We start from the raw sequence: 13,723 nt of genomic DNA on the forward strand, positions 1-13,723 counted from the left end.
GCAGCAGCAGTCGGGAGGGAGTGGAGGGGAGGGAGGGAGGGGAGTGCGCCACCGGGGCGCCATTTGGCAGCAGCAACAGTTGCTGCTAGATCCAGTCTAGACGCCCTTCCTCCTCCTCCTTCTCCTCCTCCTCTTCCTTTTTATTCTCCTTTTCTATTCACTCCTCTTCTTACGCTTCCTCTCCCTCTTCTTCCTCCTCTTCCTTTTTATCCTCCTCTATTTATTCCTCACTCTTCCTCTCCCTCCTCTTCCTCCTCCTCCTCCTCTTTCTTTTTATCCTCCTCCTCTATTTACTCCTCTTCTTACTCTTCCTCTTCCTCTTCTCCCTCCTCTTCTTCTTCCTCCTCTTCTTCTTCCTCTTCCTACCCTTTCTCTTTCTCTTCTTCCTCATCCTACTCCTCCTCTTCCTCCTATCTCTCCTTTTTCTCCTCTTCCTGTTCCTCTTTTTCTTTTTCTCCCCTTCCTCCTCCTCCTCTCCTTTTCCTCTTTCTCCTTCCCTCTGTGGGGGTTTAAAAAAAAGAAAAAAAAAACGCCTCGACATTTACTTAACTACAAATCCTCGACTAGAATTGTTTTACTTCTAGATAGATTATAGTGACATTTACTTGAGTACAAATCCCCCGTCTAGTATTATCTTACTTCTAGATAGATTTAGATTAAGTAACAAACCAGCCTCGTAGGGACCAATGAGTCTGTTGCTGTTCGTTTTGTCTTTCATGTAACTCCATATAACATGTAACTCCATGTAACATGTAACTCCATGTAACATGTAACACCATGTAACATGTAATTCCATGTAACATGTAACTCCATGTAACATGTAACTCCATGTAACATGTAACTCCATGTAACATGTAACTCCACGTAACATGTAACTCCATGTAACATGTAACTCCATGTAACATGTAGCTCCATGTAACTGCACGTACCATGTAACTCCACGTAACATGTAACTCCACGTAACATGTAACTCCATGTAACTGCACGTAACATGTAACTCCACGTAACATGTAACTCCATGTAATACGTAACTCTATGTAACATGTAACTCCATGTAACTCCTCCTCCTCCTCCTCCTCCTCCTTCTTGTCCACCTCTATGGAAATGAGTGAGGAAGCTTGACCTCTTCCTCCTACAGAATACCTAATGTGGGGGAGGGGAGGGGGAGGGGGAGGGGGAGGGGGGGTATCTGCCCATCTCAAGCTGTTCCTGCCGACTCTGTGTAGGAGACACGCAAAGAATACTTTGTGTGGAGGAGTGGCTTTATCCCTCTGCGCTTTTGAAACTTCTTCTACTTCTGTTACCTAACGTCGTTATCGTTGGTTTCTGTATAATTTTTGCTGTCATCATCACTATTGTTGTCGTCAACTACACCGTTATCACGTGACGTCATCGTTAATTTGACCATCACCGTCACCATCACTACCATCATCACCAACACCGCTCCCTACCCCAACACCACCACCACAATCACCACTATCATTGACATCACCTGCTACCACTATCACCACCATTTCAATCATCGCCATAGTCAATACTACTATCCCCAACTACCATCACTACTACCATTACCCCCTCCCACTACAAGCACAACCACCACCATCACCAACACCATTACCATTGGTACCAACATTACCATAACCATTACCACCACTGCCGCCATTACCATTATCATTACCAACACCACGAAAAATATTGTAATTCCAACTTCAACCCATGAACTACAAACCAGCCACTCAGTCACAGTCGTGAGGATAACCTTTGCCAGATTAAAATGAATCAAGTCGAAAAGTGTCTTTTTTTTCGTCATGATTCGCTTATCACGTAAAATAATTTGTCCTTCCATGGCAAGAACAGAATCAATGCGGCCGGGAACACAGCGTCAACACGGGGCATTTAGACGGCCAAACGGTTTGACAAACCCGGTTTGTCAAACAAGTGTTTGAAGTGATGTTTGACCGTGTGAATAGGGTATTTGGTTGTCAAACACGTTCGACAAACGTGTTTGACGACCAAATACCCCATTCACACGGTCAAGCATCACTTCAAACACTTGTCTGACAAACTGGGTTTGTCGAACTGTTTGACCGTGTAAAGGGCCCTTTAGGAGTGTGTGCATGGGGGCGGGACTCGAAGAGAGGACTTCAAAGCAAACAACTACAGTCACAACACGCGCATGCGCAGTTACACGTGTCCACAGTTCACAGGTGTATACGCAGCTGGGGTGCGATATCTTCCGCAATGATCGTTAAAACGTGTGTGTGATTCACCGCTGTCTTGGATCATGTGCTGGACTCGGGATCGACAGCTATTACCCTCCCGAGTGAGAGCTCAGAGCTCATATATGGCCCGATCTATAGGTACTAGGTAGCTATGACCTTACTCATTCCCCCCGCGCGCGCGCGCACACACACACACACACACACACACACACACACACACACACACACACACACACACACACACACACACACACAGCTCCTTGCCCACGAGAGTTGTAGTGCCGGCTCGCAGTGCAGCGATGCAGAAATAATTTCAGCCGTGGTCTGGAATCGAACTCGGGCCACCGGATTAGCGGTTGCGAACGATACCAGTGTGCCGTGTGCATGCGCGCGCGCGCGCGTGTGTGTATGTGCGTGTGTGTGTACGTGTGTGTGTGTGTGTGTGTGTGTGTGTGTGCGTGCGCGCGTACGTGTGTGTGTTTGTGTGCATGACCAAATATGTCTTTGCCGGAAGATATGTACAGAAACGCTTGCATACAAAAGTCAGAGGCACCACCATAGTTACAGGACAAGTTACAGGACAAGTTACAGGACAAATATTTCATTTTCTTTCGTCTGTTGATTCATTTTGCTTCGTACAAAACCTCGCGACAGTTTTTGGACTGTGTTCAGTACATACACTGCGATACCACTGCCCAGTAGGGCGAGGGTATCTTCACTGCTAAGAGGAGACCCTTTGGCTCATAACGAAGCAGACAAGAAAAGGAGAATGTCGGGGTGCTGGGGTGGGCGGCTAAAACCTGTTGCTGCGGTGTTTGTTGAACCGAATCTTAAGGTCCTGTTCACACTAGCGGTTTCAACCGCCGCGGTTTGAGCTGCGGCGGTTCAGCTACAGTGTTAGTCAACGGAGGCGTTTATACACAACCGCGGAGCTTTTTCCTTGGCTATGCGGTACCGTCGCGGTTTTCGCGCGGCTCAAACCGCTAGTGCGAACAAAGCCTTAATCACCTTCGACTATTCTTTTATGAGACTGCCTCATCAAGAAGCATATGTATATATATACTGTATATATATATATATGTGTGTGGGTGGGTGTGTGTGTGTGTGTGTGTGTGTGTGGTGTGTGTGTGTGTTATGTATGTATATATACTGTACGTATGAATAAAAATGTTTGTGTATGCCTACGCACGTGTGTATATTCATTTACCTCTACCTAACTGTAATACATAGTATGATAACGACAACACTCACAGGGTTCCGTCCCTTTATCTCCATTTGATCAAACGTAACTTCAGCTCTGTTTGATAATCTCTTCAAGGTTATTCCACAAATCAATGGATCTGTGTGTGTGTGTGTGTGTGTGTGTGTGTGTGTGTGTGTGTGTGTGTGTGTGTGTGTGTGTGTGTGTGTGTGTGTGTGTGTGTGTGTGTATTACCCAATTATATTTCCCTAAATGCAATGTATAGGAAAGGACCTACAGTATTCCTATGGCATCTTGTCTGTCTCAATCAAGCTTAGTCAAATATTTTATGGTTTTAGGTCGGATCTATTTCCTGTTTAAGTCTCTTCCACAAATTGGCACTTTCCGTAAAAACATAAATAAATGAATAAAAATAAATTAATAAATAAATGAAAATTAATAATAATAATAATAATAATAATAATAATAATGATAATAATAATAATAATAATAATAATAATGATAATAATAATAATAATAATAATAATAATAATGATAATAATAATAATAATAATAATAACTATCCTTCACGAACTTTGTCTTCAATTATTTTCCTTAATCCTGTGATGCCCTTCCATACCACATCAAGAAGTCCTTTGTGTCAATCCTATCCACTCCTTTCATCAGCTTAAACAAAGTAATTACACCATTTCTCTTTCCTATTTCTAACTGATGACAGTCGCATCATTTCTAACATTTCCTTACATGGTTTATTTGTTAGACTGGACACCAATTTTCTTGAGGGCTCTTTGAATTTTCTCGGTCTCTTCCATAGTTTTCGTTTCGGCTGCGGGGGCCATACCATTGATGCATACTCTAGTCTTGGACGGATGAGATCCTCAATAACATTTTTCATTATCTAATCACCCCACAATTAGGTTACGAATTTTCTCTGCATTCGATGATAAGTATCCAGATTAATATTTAATCATACTTTGATATTTTCCTCACATCCAATCAATTATTACTTCTTTCACCAAATACTTCGATTTTCACCCCTTCCCCTCCAGAAAATCAACTTCCTTGCAAAATACCGATTAGAATCTTTTGTCCATTATTTCAGGTTGATTTGAGGCTTCGTCATAAACAACTTCCAGTTCTGTTTGTATAAGTTTACCGTTGAGAAACCTGTCTTTGTTTGTATGCTTGTTTGTTTGGTTGGTTGTGTGTGTGTGTGTGTGTGTGTGTGTGTGTGTGTGTGTGTGTGTGTGTGTGTGTGTGTGTGTGTGTGTGTGTGTGTGTGTGTGTGTGTGTGTTTCTGTGTGTGTGTGTTTCTGTGTGTGTGTGTTTCTGTGTGTGTGTGTGTGTGTGTGTGTTTCTGTGTGTGTGTGTGTGTATGTGTGTGTGTGTGTGTGTGTGTGTGTGTGAATGGGTGTGTGTGTGAATGGGTGTGCGCGCGTGTGTGTGTATGTCTGTGTGTGCGTGTATGTGTGTGTGTGTGTGTGTGTGTGTGTGTGTGTGTGTGTGTATGAGTGTGTGTGTGTGTGTGTGTGTGTGTGTGTGTGTGTGTGTGTGTGTATGTGTGTGTGTGTGTGTGTGTGTGCGTGTGTGTGTGTGTGTGTATGTGTGTGTGTGTGTGTGTGTGTGCATGTGTGTGTTGTGTGTGCGTGTGTGTGTGTATGTGTGTGTGTGTGTGTGTGTGTGTGTGTGTGTGTGTGTGTGTGTGTGTGTGTGTGTGTGTGTGTGTGTGTGTGTGTGTGTGTGTGTGTGTGTGTGTGTGTGTGTGTGTGTGTGTGTGTGTGTGTGTGTGTGTGTGTGTGTGTGAATGTATGCACGTGTATGTGCGCGTGTTCGGGTGTGCGTATCTATATTTGTTTGATTGTTTGTGTGAATGGGCGTGCGTGTGTGTGTACGTGTGTGCATGCGTGGGTATGTGTGTGCGCGTGCGTGTGTGTGTGCATATATGTGTATGTATATTTGTGTGTTTGTTTGTGTGGGTGTGCGTTTGCGAATGTGTGCGTGTGCGTGTGTGCGTACATTCGTGTGTAAGTGGTGTATGCTTTCATCTGCCTATGGGTTTTTATATATATGTGTGTGTGCGCATTGTATGTACACGTATTTATGTTATGTGTACCAGTGTTCGTGTGCACATGGGTGTATACTTTCGTACATGTGAACATCACGTTTGACATTATCTTTTTCAGTACAATATATGTACTAGTGGCACCTGTGAATGCTCCATGTAGAGTGGTGACCTCACCATTCTCTTCGACAATTTCTCTACATCCTCGTCCTATCTATTTCCATTTCCTGTGATGACCAAAGACTCGAGAATTCACTTATGTTTATCAATTTCGTTCCTTCATTTCCAACGCCGCACGCGACCCAAATTCCCCAGACATCCCTGTGAGTACAACCATTGTCTCTATGTATATATTTTATGACCACGTGTTGTTTTTGGCCCCTCGTCGTGAGTTCTTCTTCTCCACAGCAAGGCCGTCCCAGAGTTTCCTCCACAGATAGCGTGAGGGACTGAATGAAATCACCTGGTGATGGTCGTAACAAACGGGGGTCTAAACGACGGACCTATGCAAATGGTGGTTGTGTTAGACCAGCAGTTCTCAAACTACCTTAGATAACGTCCCGTTTTTTATTCCAGAAGACGGAGGGGGGGTGGGGTGGAATTATACCTTGCACGTATGTAACGGCAGATACCTGTTCTTGGAATGTTTTTATTATTCTTATTAGTGGACAATTATTTCTTAGATGACGTCACGCCCCTTGTCCTTCTCAGATTATTTGCAGTAGACACTGTCTACGTAGAATTTGGGTCATTAGGTTGAACGACTCTGCTTCATTTCTATTTTTTTTCTTTTTCCTTAATTTCAAAGTTTCCCTGACCTTCTTGTCTTACTGATGAGGTCCTTCACCTCGTTTCGATTATTCCCCAAAATCCCTTGTGTATGGTTGTACTGATTGATAGACTTTCTCTACCAGTGTTATTTATCTACTTACAGTTCTATACTTTTTGATGAGATCTCTCGTGTAATGTCCAGGCATCATGAGTTCTGACCAGAGTAGACACCATATGAAATTGGAACATTTATCAAATGTACAACGTTTCTCTTGTTGAAGCCCTTTCGAGTATATGTCACACTGTTGTATACTTGAAAACGCTTCAGTAAGTGGAACAATGTAATCTAATTAAGGTTCCATCCTTACATGGCGTCTACTTTGACTATTCTGTCTCCAATTGGCATTTTAAGTCATCATGACTACTTTTTATACATTTCTGTCCCTTCTCCATATATGGCATTTCCAAGAGTTTGGCTCCTCGCTCAAAAATAATTCTTGTTACTTTCAACCTCTATTGTCCCTTCTTTCTATTGCCTTCCTCTCCTTTGCCTCTTCTATGACCCCACGTGTGTCTGCTACAGCGTTTAGTGAGGTTTTGTATTGTTCTCTTGATCCGTGTCCTATACTACAGATACTACATGTATGTCTGTTTTTTTTCCTTCTTCTTTTTTTTTTCTTTTTTTATTCTGCAAATCGTGAAGCTTTGAGCATAAGTTACCATGGCCAATCGTCCAAATGCAGAGAATTTTGTTCCTGATGTGTATTGTTTTCACAGATTTCTTGAGTCCTGAAAGTACAATTTCAGAGCTTTCTTATATCTCTCACCATGCAGAAAATGCACTCCGCTCAATTCCAATTCTTCGCTCGCCTATAACATTTGGTTTATTTGTGTCTTCTTTCAACTTATCCCTCGCTTCAATTTTTATGTCCTATCTGAGTGTTCCTCTCACGTTTTATGTGTGTACGTGTGTACGTGCACGCACTTATGGACGAACGCACACACGTCACGTATACACACACACACGTCACGTGTACACACACATCGAGTGCCACGCTATGTACATGAAATACCACAGTTTTGGCTACTTGGCCGCCTCATCGCCTGTCCTTGTGTGTCCGCATTCCGTTTGGCTGGGCCCACTACGCACGGGCCGCACGGGCCACGGGCCACTGCTGGGCCGGCAGGCTCGTACCCTGGGCCCCCCCCCCCCCTGCACCCAAAATACACTCTCTTCTCCCCAGCACACCCACATGCACGCACACGTCCAAGTTCTATCCTCGTCGAATCCATTACGAGTTATCTCTAGCGTACACATGTCACTACTTTGGTGTTTACTGTACTGATGTGCTTTGTATCGGTTATGTAAATGTGGTTTATGTATGTGGTCAGAGGAACCTAAATAATAGTGACAATACTACTACTATTATTAAGAATAAAAATACCGATAATGATAACGATAATAATAATGATAATAATGACAACAATAACAACAACAACAACAACAATAATAATAATAAAGATAATACATATACCAAGGGGCTTTCCCCCCTTATAAAGGCAGCTTAAGTCAAAAGGCATAAATCCACTCCCACCCATTTCATCCCCACATACTCCATTCCCATTCACCACCCCTCCCTCCCTCTTTTTTGGCTCTTCCTGGATGATGGGTCATCCCTGCATCTTGCCCACTGCCCTGGGTCAGAGGCAATTCGGCAAGACGCAGCACTTCCACAGCAAGGCCGCTTCATTCAATCGAGGACCCCCCTCTCCGCCCCCTTCATACAGAAAAAGAGAAGACGTGGAGAAATCTCTTCGGGCTTTGTCAAAATTTCATTCTCACTTATTCCCTAACCACCCCATCCCCCACCTACCCCCTTCCATTCATCACAGCATCATCCATACACAACCATTCTCCACTCACCCCGTCTTCTCCCTTCCTTTCTCAACAGACACCCCCTTCTTTCCCAACACCCCTTTTAACCCATCTGTCCATCTCATCCTTGGTTGCCCCCTCATGTTCACTCCATCCACCTCTGCCCTCCACACTTCATTTACTAATATTTCTTCACTCATTCTTTCCATGTGTCCAAGCCATCCCAATACTCTTTCATCAACCTTATCTCCCAATTTCTTTTCCACCCGCGCTCGCCTCCTTATCTTGTTTCTCACTCTATCCATCTAGATGATAATATGATAACAACAACAATAATAGTTATAATAGCAGTAATAACATTAGAGATAACAATGATAATAATAATGATGATAATAATAGTAATAATAATAATGATAATAATAATGATAATAATAATAATACATACATATACCAAAGACTTTTTCCCCCTTATAAGGGAGGTAGCCAAAAAACAAAGGCATAAAGACCACTCCCACCCATTCCATCCCTATCACACTCCACTCCCCTCCACCCTCTTCCCTCCCTCTTTTCTTGGCACCTCCTGGTTGACGGGTCATCCTTGCATCTTGTCCACTGCCTTGGGTCAGAAGCAGTGTCACAAGACACAGCACATCCACAGCAAGGCCACTTCATTAAATCGGCGACCCCCCTCTCTGTCCCCTCATGCAGAAAAGGAGACGATGGGGGAAAATACCTTCGGGTTGCGTTACATTTTTCTCACATATACTCCCTCACCCCCTATCCCCTACCTATTCCAACTCATGCATCACATCATCCATATACAACCATTCTCCATTCACCCGTCTTCTGTCCTCTCCCGTCCATCCTCAACAGACATTCCACTCTTTCCCAAAGCCCCTTTTACCCCATCCATCCATCTCATCCTAGGTCGCCCCCTCATATTCACTCCTTCCACATCTCTACCACTAGTCTTTCTTCACTCATTCTTTCCATGTGTCCAAACCATTCCAATACTCTTTCATCAACCCTATCTCCCAACTCCTTTTCCATCCTCGCTATCATACCTCCTCGTTTCTCACTGTATCCAACCTAGTAACCCCTACCATACTTCTCAGGCATTTCTTCTCAAACACATTTAAACTCATTCTCTCTTTCTTTCTTGTGTTCTATGTTTCTGCTCCATACAGTGCTGTCGGCACAATCGCCAATTCATACAATCTCCTCTTAGCATCCATTCCCAAACATCAATTTCTCATTACACTTTCTAATCTACCAAGGCATTTACTCGCCTATCACATTCTACATTCTACCTCCACCTTCACTCCTCCCTTTCCTGCCACATTCGCACCCAATTATCTAAAACTATCCACTTCTTCCAGTTTCTCTCCATTAATACTCACTTCCAGTGGTATTATTATTATTATTATTATTATCATTAATAATAATAATAATAATAATAATAATAATAATAATAATAATAATAATAATAATAATAATGATAATGATAATAGTAATGATAATAATAACAATAATAATAATAACAATAATAATGATAATAATAATAACAATAACAACAACAATAAAGTAAATGTACTTTACCTCAAGAGTTTCCTTGTAGTCGTCGAGCTTAGTCTTGTCGCAGGATTCTAAGTCTAATTCATTAATCCTCTGTTCAAGAGTATTCAGTCCAGCTTCAAGACTTCGAATGGCAACGTCATACTCTTCCCACTGACCAATGAGAGTCGTCAGCGCCTGGCGTCTTCTTCCAAGACCCTCCAAGGCAGCCTTCCATTCCCGTGTAACTTCCAATAACTGACTGCTGATGGTCTTGTGGCTCGAGCGTTCGGCTTGTTCTAAGAGCTCCTTTGCCTTTTCCGTGAAATCTGTGATAACGGAGGCCTTCTTATTCAGATTTGTTCTTTCTTCGTCAATTCTCTGCAAGTTAGCTCTCAGTGCCGCCACATTGATGGCTGTGTCCGGTTGTTCACTTTCGCTGCTCGATACACTACCAATGAGTGTCTTCGCCTTCTCCTGAAGAACTTGGTAATCGTAGGCCAGGCGGACGCTCTTCTCTAAGTGAGACTTATGGTCACGAGAGGACTTAACAACGTCATCCAAATCCTTTGTGATTTTTTGTAGATCTTCACTAAGTTCCTCTTGGTCTTCACTGGCAAGAGAGGGGACGATTCTCTGTGCGGTCTTACCCAGTTGCTGCAAAGATTCTCTGATGATATTTTCACTCGAGAAGTGAGCAAGGTGGTCTTCGAGTTCTGTGCGAACATTGTCGTAGTCTACATTGTCAGTGCCTTGCAATCGTTTGCGAGCCTCACTGATCCAGGTGCGGATCTTTGTAGTGAAGTCCTCGTAATCTTCGCGCAGCATCTTTGCATCCTTCAGGTACTTCAGCCTGCTCTCAAGTTCTAATGGGAAAGTTGTTACTATCATGTTAGCTTCAGAGAGTCTTTCTTGTAGAGTATAAGGAAGACCGCTTTCCTTCTTGGCTCGTTGTTGAATCTCTCGGATTTTCTTTAATTGTTCTTCGATGTCGGAAGCAAGCTCCTCATGAGTTTCTAACTCTTCGTCTGCACTGTCGACTTCAAGTGTGAGTAGTGGACGAGTCTTGAGCTCAGATTCTTGTTCAAGAAGCCATTCCATTGTCATATTGAGTTCAATGTGGATCCTCTTGTGACTTTCTGCTGAGACCTCATGCTCCTGCTGGCGTCGATCCACCTCACGGCGTAAACCGCTAAGCATAGTCTTGAGTGACTGCAGTTGTTCCATAACGGCATTTCGATCTTCGACAGAGCCTTCATCGGCGATGGTAGTGCCTTTGTCCAGGGCTGACGTGAGAAGAGCCTCGGACTCCTGAATACGGTTCGTGACATCACCGTACTTACGGATTTTGTCTGTCACCGTCTGGCCTGTCTGTTCGACGTCCTTGATCACGGTTGTGCAGCGTTTGATGAAGCCTGTGATCTCTGTTACAAGGGCAACATACTGCTGACGTACGAGGATCTGTTGTCGAGTACGGGCGATCTGCTTTTCAAGGTTTGTGGCAATATCTTGTTGTTCTTGGAGCATGTCACGCATTTCTCCCATGTTAGTGCTTGATGACTTTTGAAGTACATTCGACTGCTTGCGGAAGTTGTTAAGCTTGTTCAGAGCGTTTTGGTAGGATTGCAAGAGGTTTTGTGCGTCTTCTACTTTGCGTCCAACAGGCCTGTCGAGAGTCCTTATGATCTTCTGAATCTCGGACAGCTGTTGTACACTTTGGACAACTAACTCCTTGTTACGCCTCTGTTGGGTAATCGTGTTGCGGACTTGTTCTGTCTTGTCTCCAATGGAAGAACTAACTCTGGTCGTCTTGTCCCGGAGATCGCGCACAATCTCTCCGAGAGCAAACTTATCAGAGTCGTTGAGATACGTAATCAGGTCTGCGCACATATTGGAGATGCTGGAAACCCGACCACTGGCCTCATCACGCTCGTCTTCCAGGTCCTCCAACTTACTGAGTTGCTCTGCCAATACCTCGGCATTGTTGAGACTCTTGACATCTGTCTGCAGGGTGACTTCGGCTTGATGGAGCCATTTCTGTGCGAGATCCACCTCCCGCTCGAAATCTTTACGTCCTTCCAAAAGATTGTTTAGTCTGTTAAGAGTTCCTGACATTGTTTGGCGTATATTATTCATGTTATCATCCACTTCTCGAAGAATGTCTTGAAGGTTATCTTTCTCATCCTCGTTGCAGTCTTTGAACAGGGCGCTGCCCTGTCGTTTGACTCCAGCTATGTTCACCTCAGAGTACTGTTTCAATTCAGCATCAAGTCTCTTGTACTTCTCGACCACCCTTTCAGCCAGGTCAGTCTTGAGGGGTAAGGTATCAGGGCAGACAACTTCATCCGCCTTTGCTTTAATTCCAGCTCGTACTTGTTCAAGTGTCTGTTCAAAGCTTCTTCGCTCTTCTAAGGATACAATGAGATCATTCCTATCCGCCTGTACCTTAGACTGCAATGTGCCATGCTCTTGAATAACTTTGGCAAGCAAGCTCTCTAGGTTCTCGAGTTCTAAAGGTTCCACATCGCCGCGTAGATTTTCTGTCGCCTTTTCAAGTTGAGTCAAGAGTAATCTCTTGGCTGATACCTCCTTCTGAACCACCTGAAATAGTATAAACATGGATTGAGTAGATAAAACAAGTAAGTGAAAACCTGATATTCAATGAATTTGAAAAGAAGAAGAAGAAGAAGAAGAAGAAGAAGAAAGACATCTTCCTTACCGTGACCTTCTGAAGTCTAGTTTCAGCATCTTTGCTGGTATAACCAAGCGTGGGGAGTTCCTTGAGGTATTCCATCTTTTTCTGCACCCAAACCTGCTGATTGACGATATCGGCCTTAGCGTCATCGTAACCTTTCCTTGTCATCTCAATCACTTGCATCTTCTTTCCTACTCGCTTCTGCAAGTCCGCGTACTTCTTCTCCACCGACCGCAACTGTTCTTCCACTTGTTGGATGTCGAGACTGGAAAGCTCGAGCATCACTTCACCTGCCTTCTGTTTGAGTTCGTCCATGTTGGTGCGCGCGTCCTCGAACTGAGTCCAGAGCTGCTGGACTTCCTCCGCCTTTCTTCGCGAGTCCAGGTTGTCGCTCTTGTCGCACTTCTCCAGCTGTTTGATGATGGTGTCAAACCAACTGTAGACAGCTTGCAGTTTACCTCGGTACTCTTCGACCTGCTGCATGACGATCGTTCGGGCATCCATCATACTGGTTACTTCCTCCTCGAGACGGTTCATCTGTTCCCTTATGTCGGAATCGGCCATGTCGGGGGCAAGGTTCATCTGCTTGATTTCAAGCTCGTCCAAAATGCTTTGCTTCTCCACGATCTTGGACCGTAGTTCGTCCATCTGGGACATCTCGAGTGTGGCTGCTTCTGACCGGAGTTTTGCTGGTCTATCCTTGAATTCTTGAACGAGAATGTGGTATTCGTCCACCCACTTCCTTATAGACACCTTCTGGCGACTCAGATCCTCTAGCTCATTAACAGTGTTGCTAATGGCGGTAACTCGAGTTTGTACCTATGGAAGAGAGAGAGAAAAAATAGATGGTAACCTAATGAGAGTCTCAACATTTCTCACACATGGACACTGGAACTACTTTACTTGGGTGACTGAACTGATGTGAAAAGAATTAAAGCGACATGAAATGCTTAACTATGAAACAGGGTCAATGCCACTCTATGCTAAGTTCACCTCTTGGATAAAAGCATTTGATATCTGCCGGTACAAAAGACCGTGGAATATGTCACGACAACAAAGAGGTCAATGCAACTTGACATAATCATGTCCGATACTAAACGTTAATATTCATATCAATGATTCCCTCATAAACAACAGCCAGTGTACAAACCTGGTCTACGAGGTCCTCTAGTTTGCTTCTGACCACAAGTTCCTTTTCGGGGATCGACTGCGAAATGATGTCCTGCGGCGATCCAGGTCGTGAGATGGAAGCGGTGGCCGCATCGCAAGCTTGGACAGCGAAGGCCAAACGCGACTTCTCACCCAAAAGTTTGCTATGCCACGACTGCAAAGAAAGAGTACA

General features: G+C 43.9%; 1 protein-coding gene across 10 annotated transcripts in view; it reads right to left on the reverse strand.

Annotated features, from left to right (window-relative positions):
* Window positions 1-13,723, reverse strand: part of LOC143040098 (uncharacterized) — a 426,287-nt gene that overhangs the window by 244,413 nt on the left and 168,151 nt on the right. For all 10 annotated transcript variants that reach the window (XM_076210786.1, XM_076210787.1, XM_076210785.1 and 7 more), the window contains 3 exons: window positions 13,532-13,705; window positions 12,406-13,200; window positions 9,732-12,287 (listed from right to left, as the gene is read on the reverse strand). In XM_076210786.1, coding sequence (XP_076066901.1) covers window positions 9,732-12,287; window positions 12,406-13,200; window positions 13,532-13,705 — 3,525 coding nt within the window. The remainder of the gene's footprint in view (window positions 1-9,731; window positions 12,288-12,405; window positions 13,201-13,531; window positions 13,706-13,723) is intronic.

This window comes from Oratosquilla oratoria, chromosome 27 (assembly GCF_046742065.1).
Source record: "Oratosquilla oratoria isolate Oo_2021 chromosome 27, ASM4674206v1, whole genome shotgun sequence".
In the NCBI taxonomy this organism is placed as follows: Eukaryota; Metazoa; Arthropoda; class Malacostraca; order Stomatopoda; family Squillidae; genus Oratosquilla; species Oratosquilla oratoria.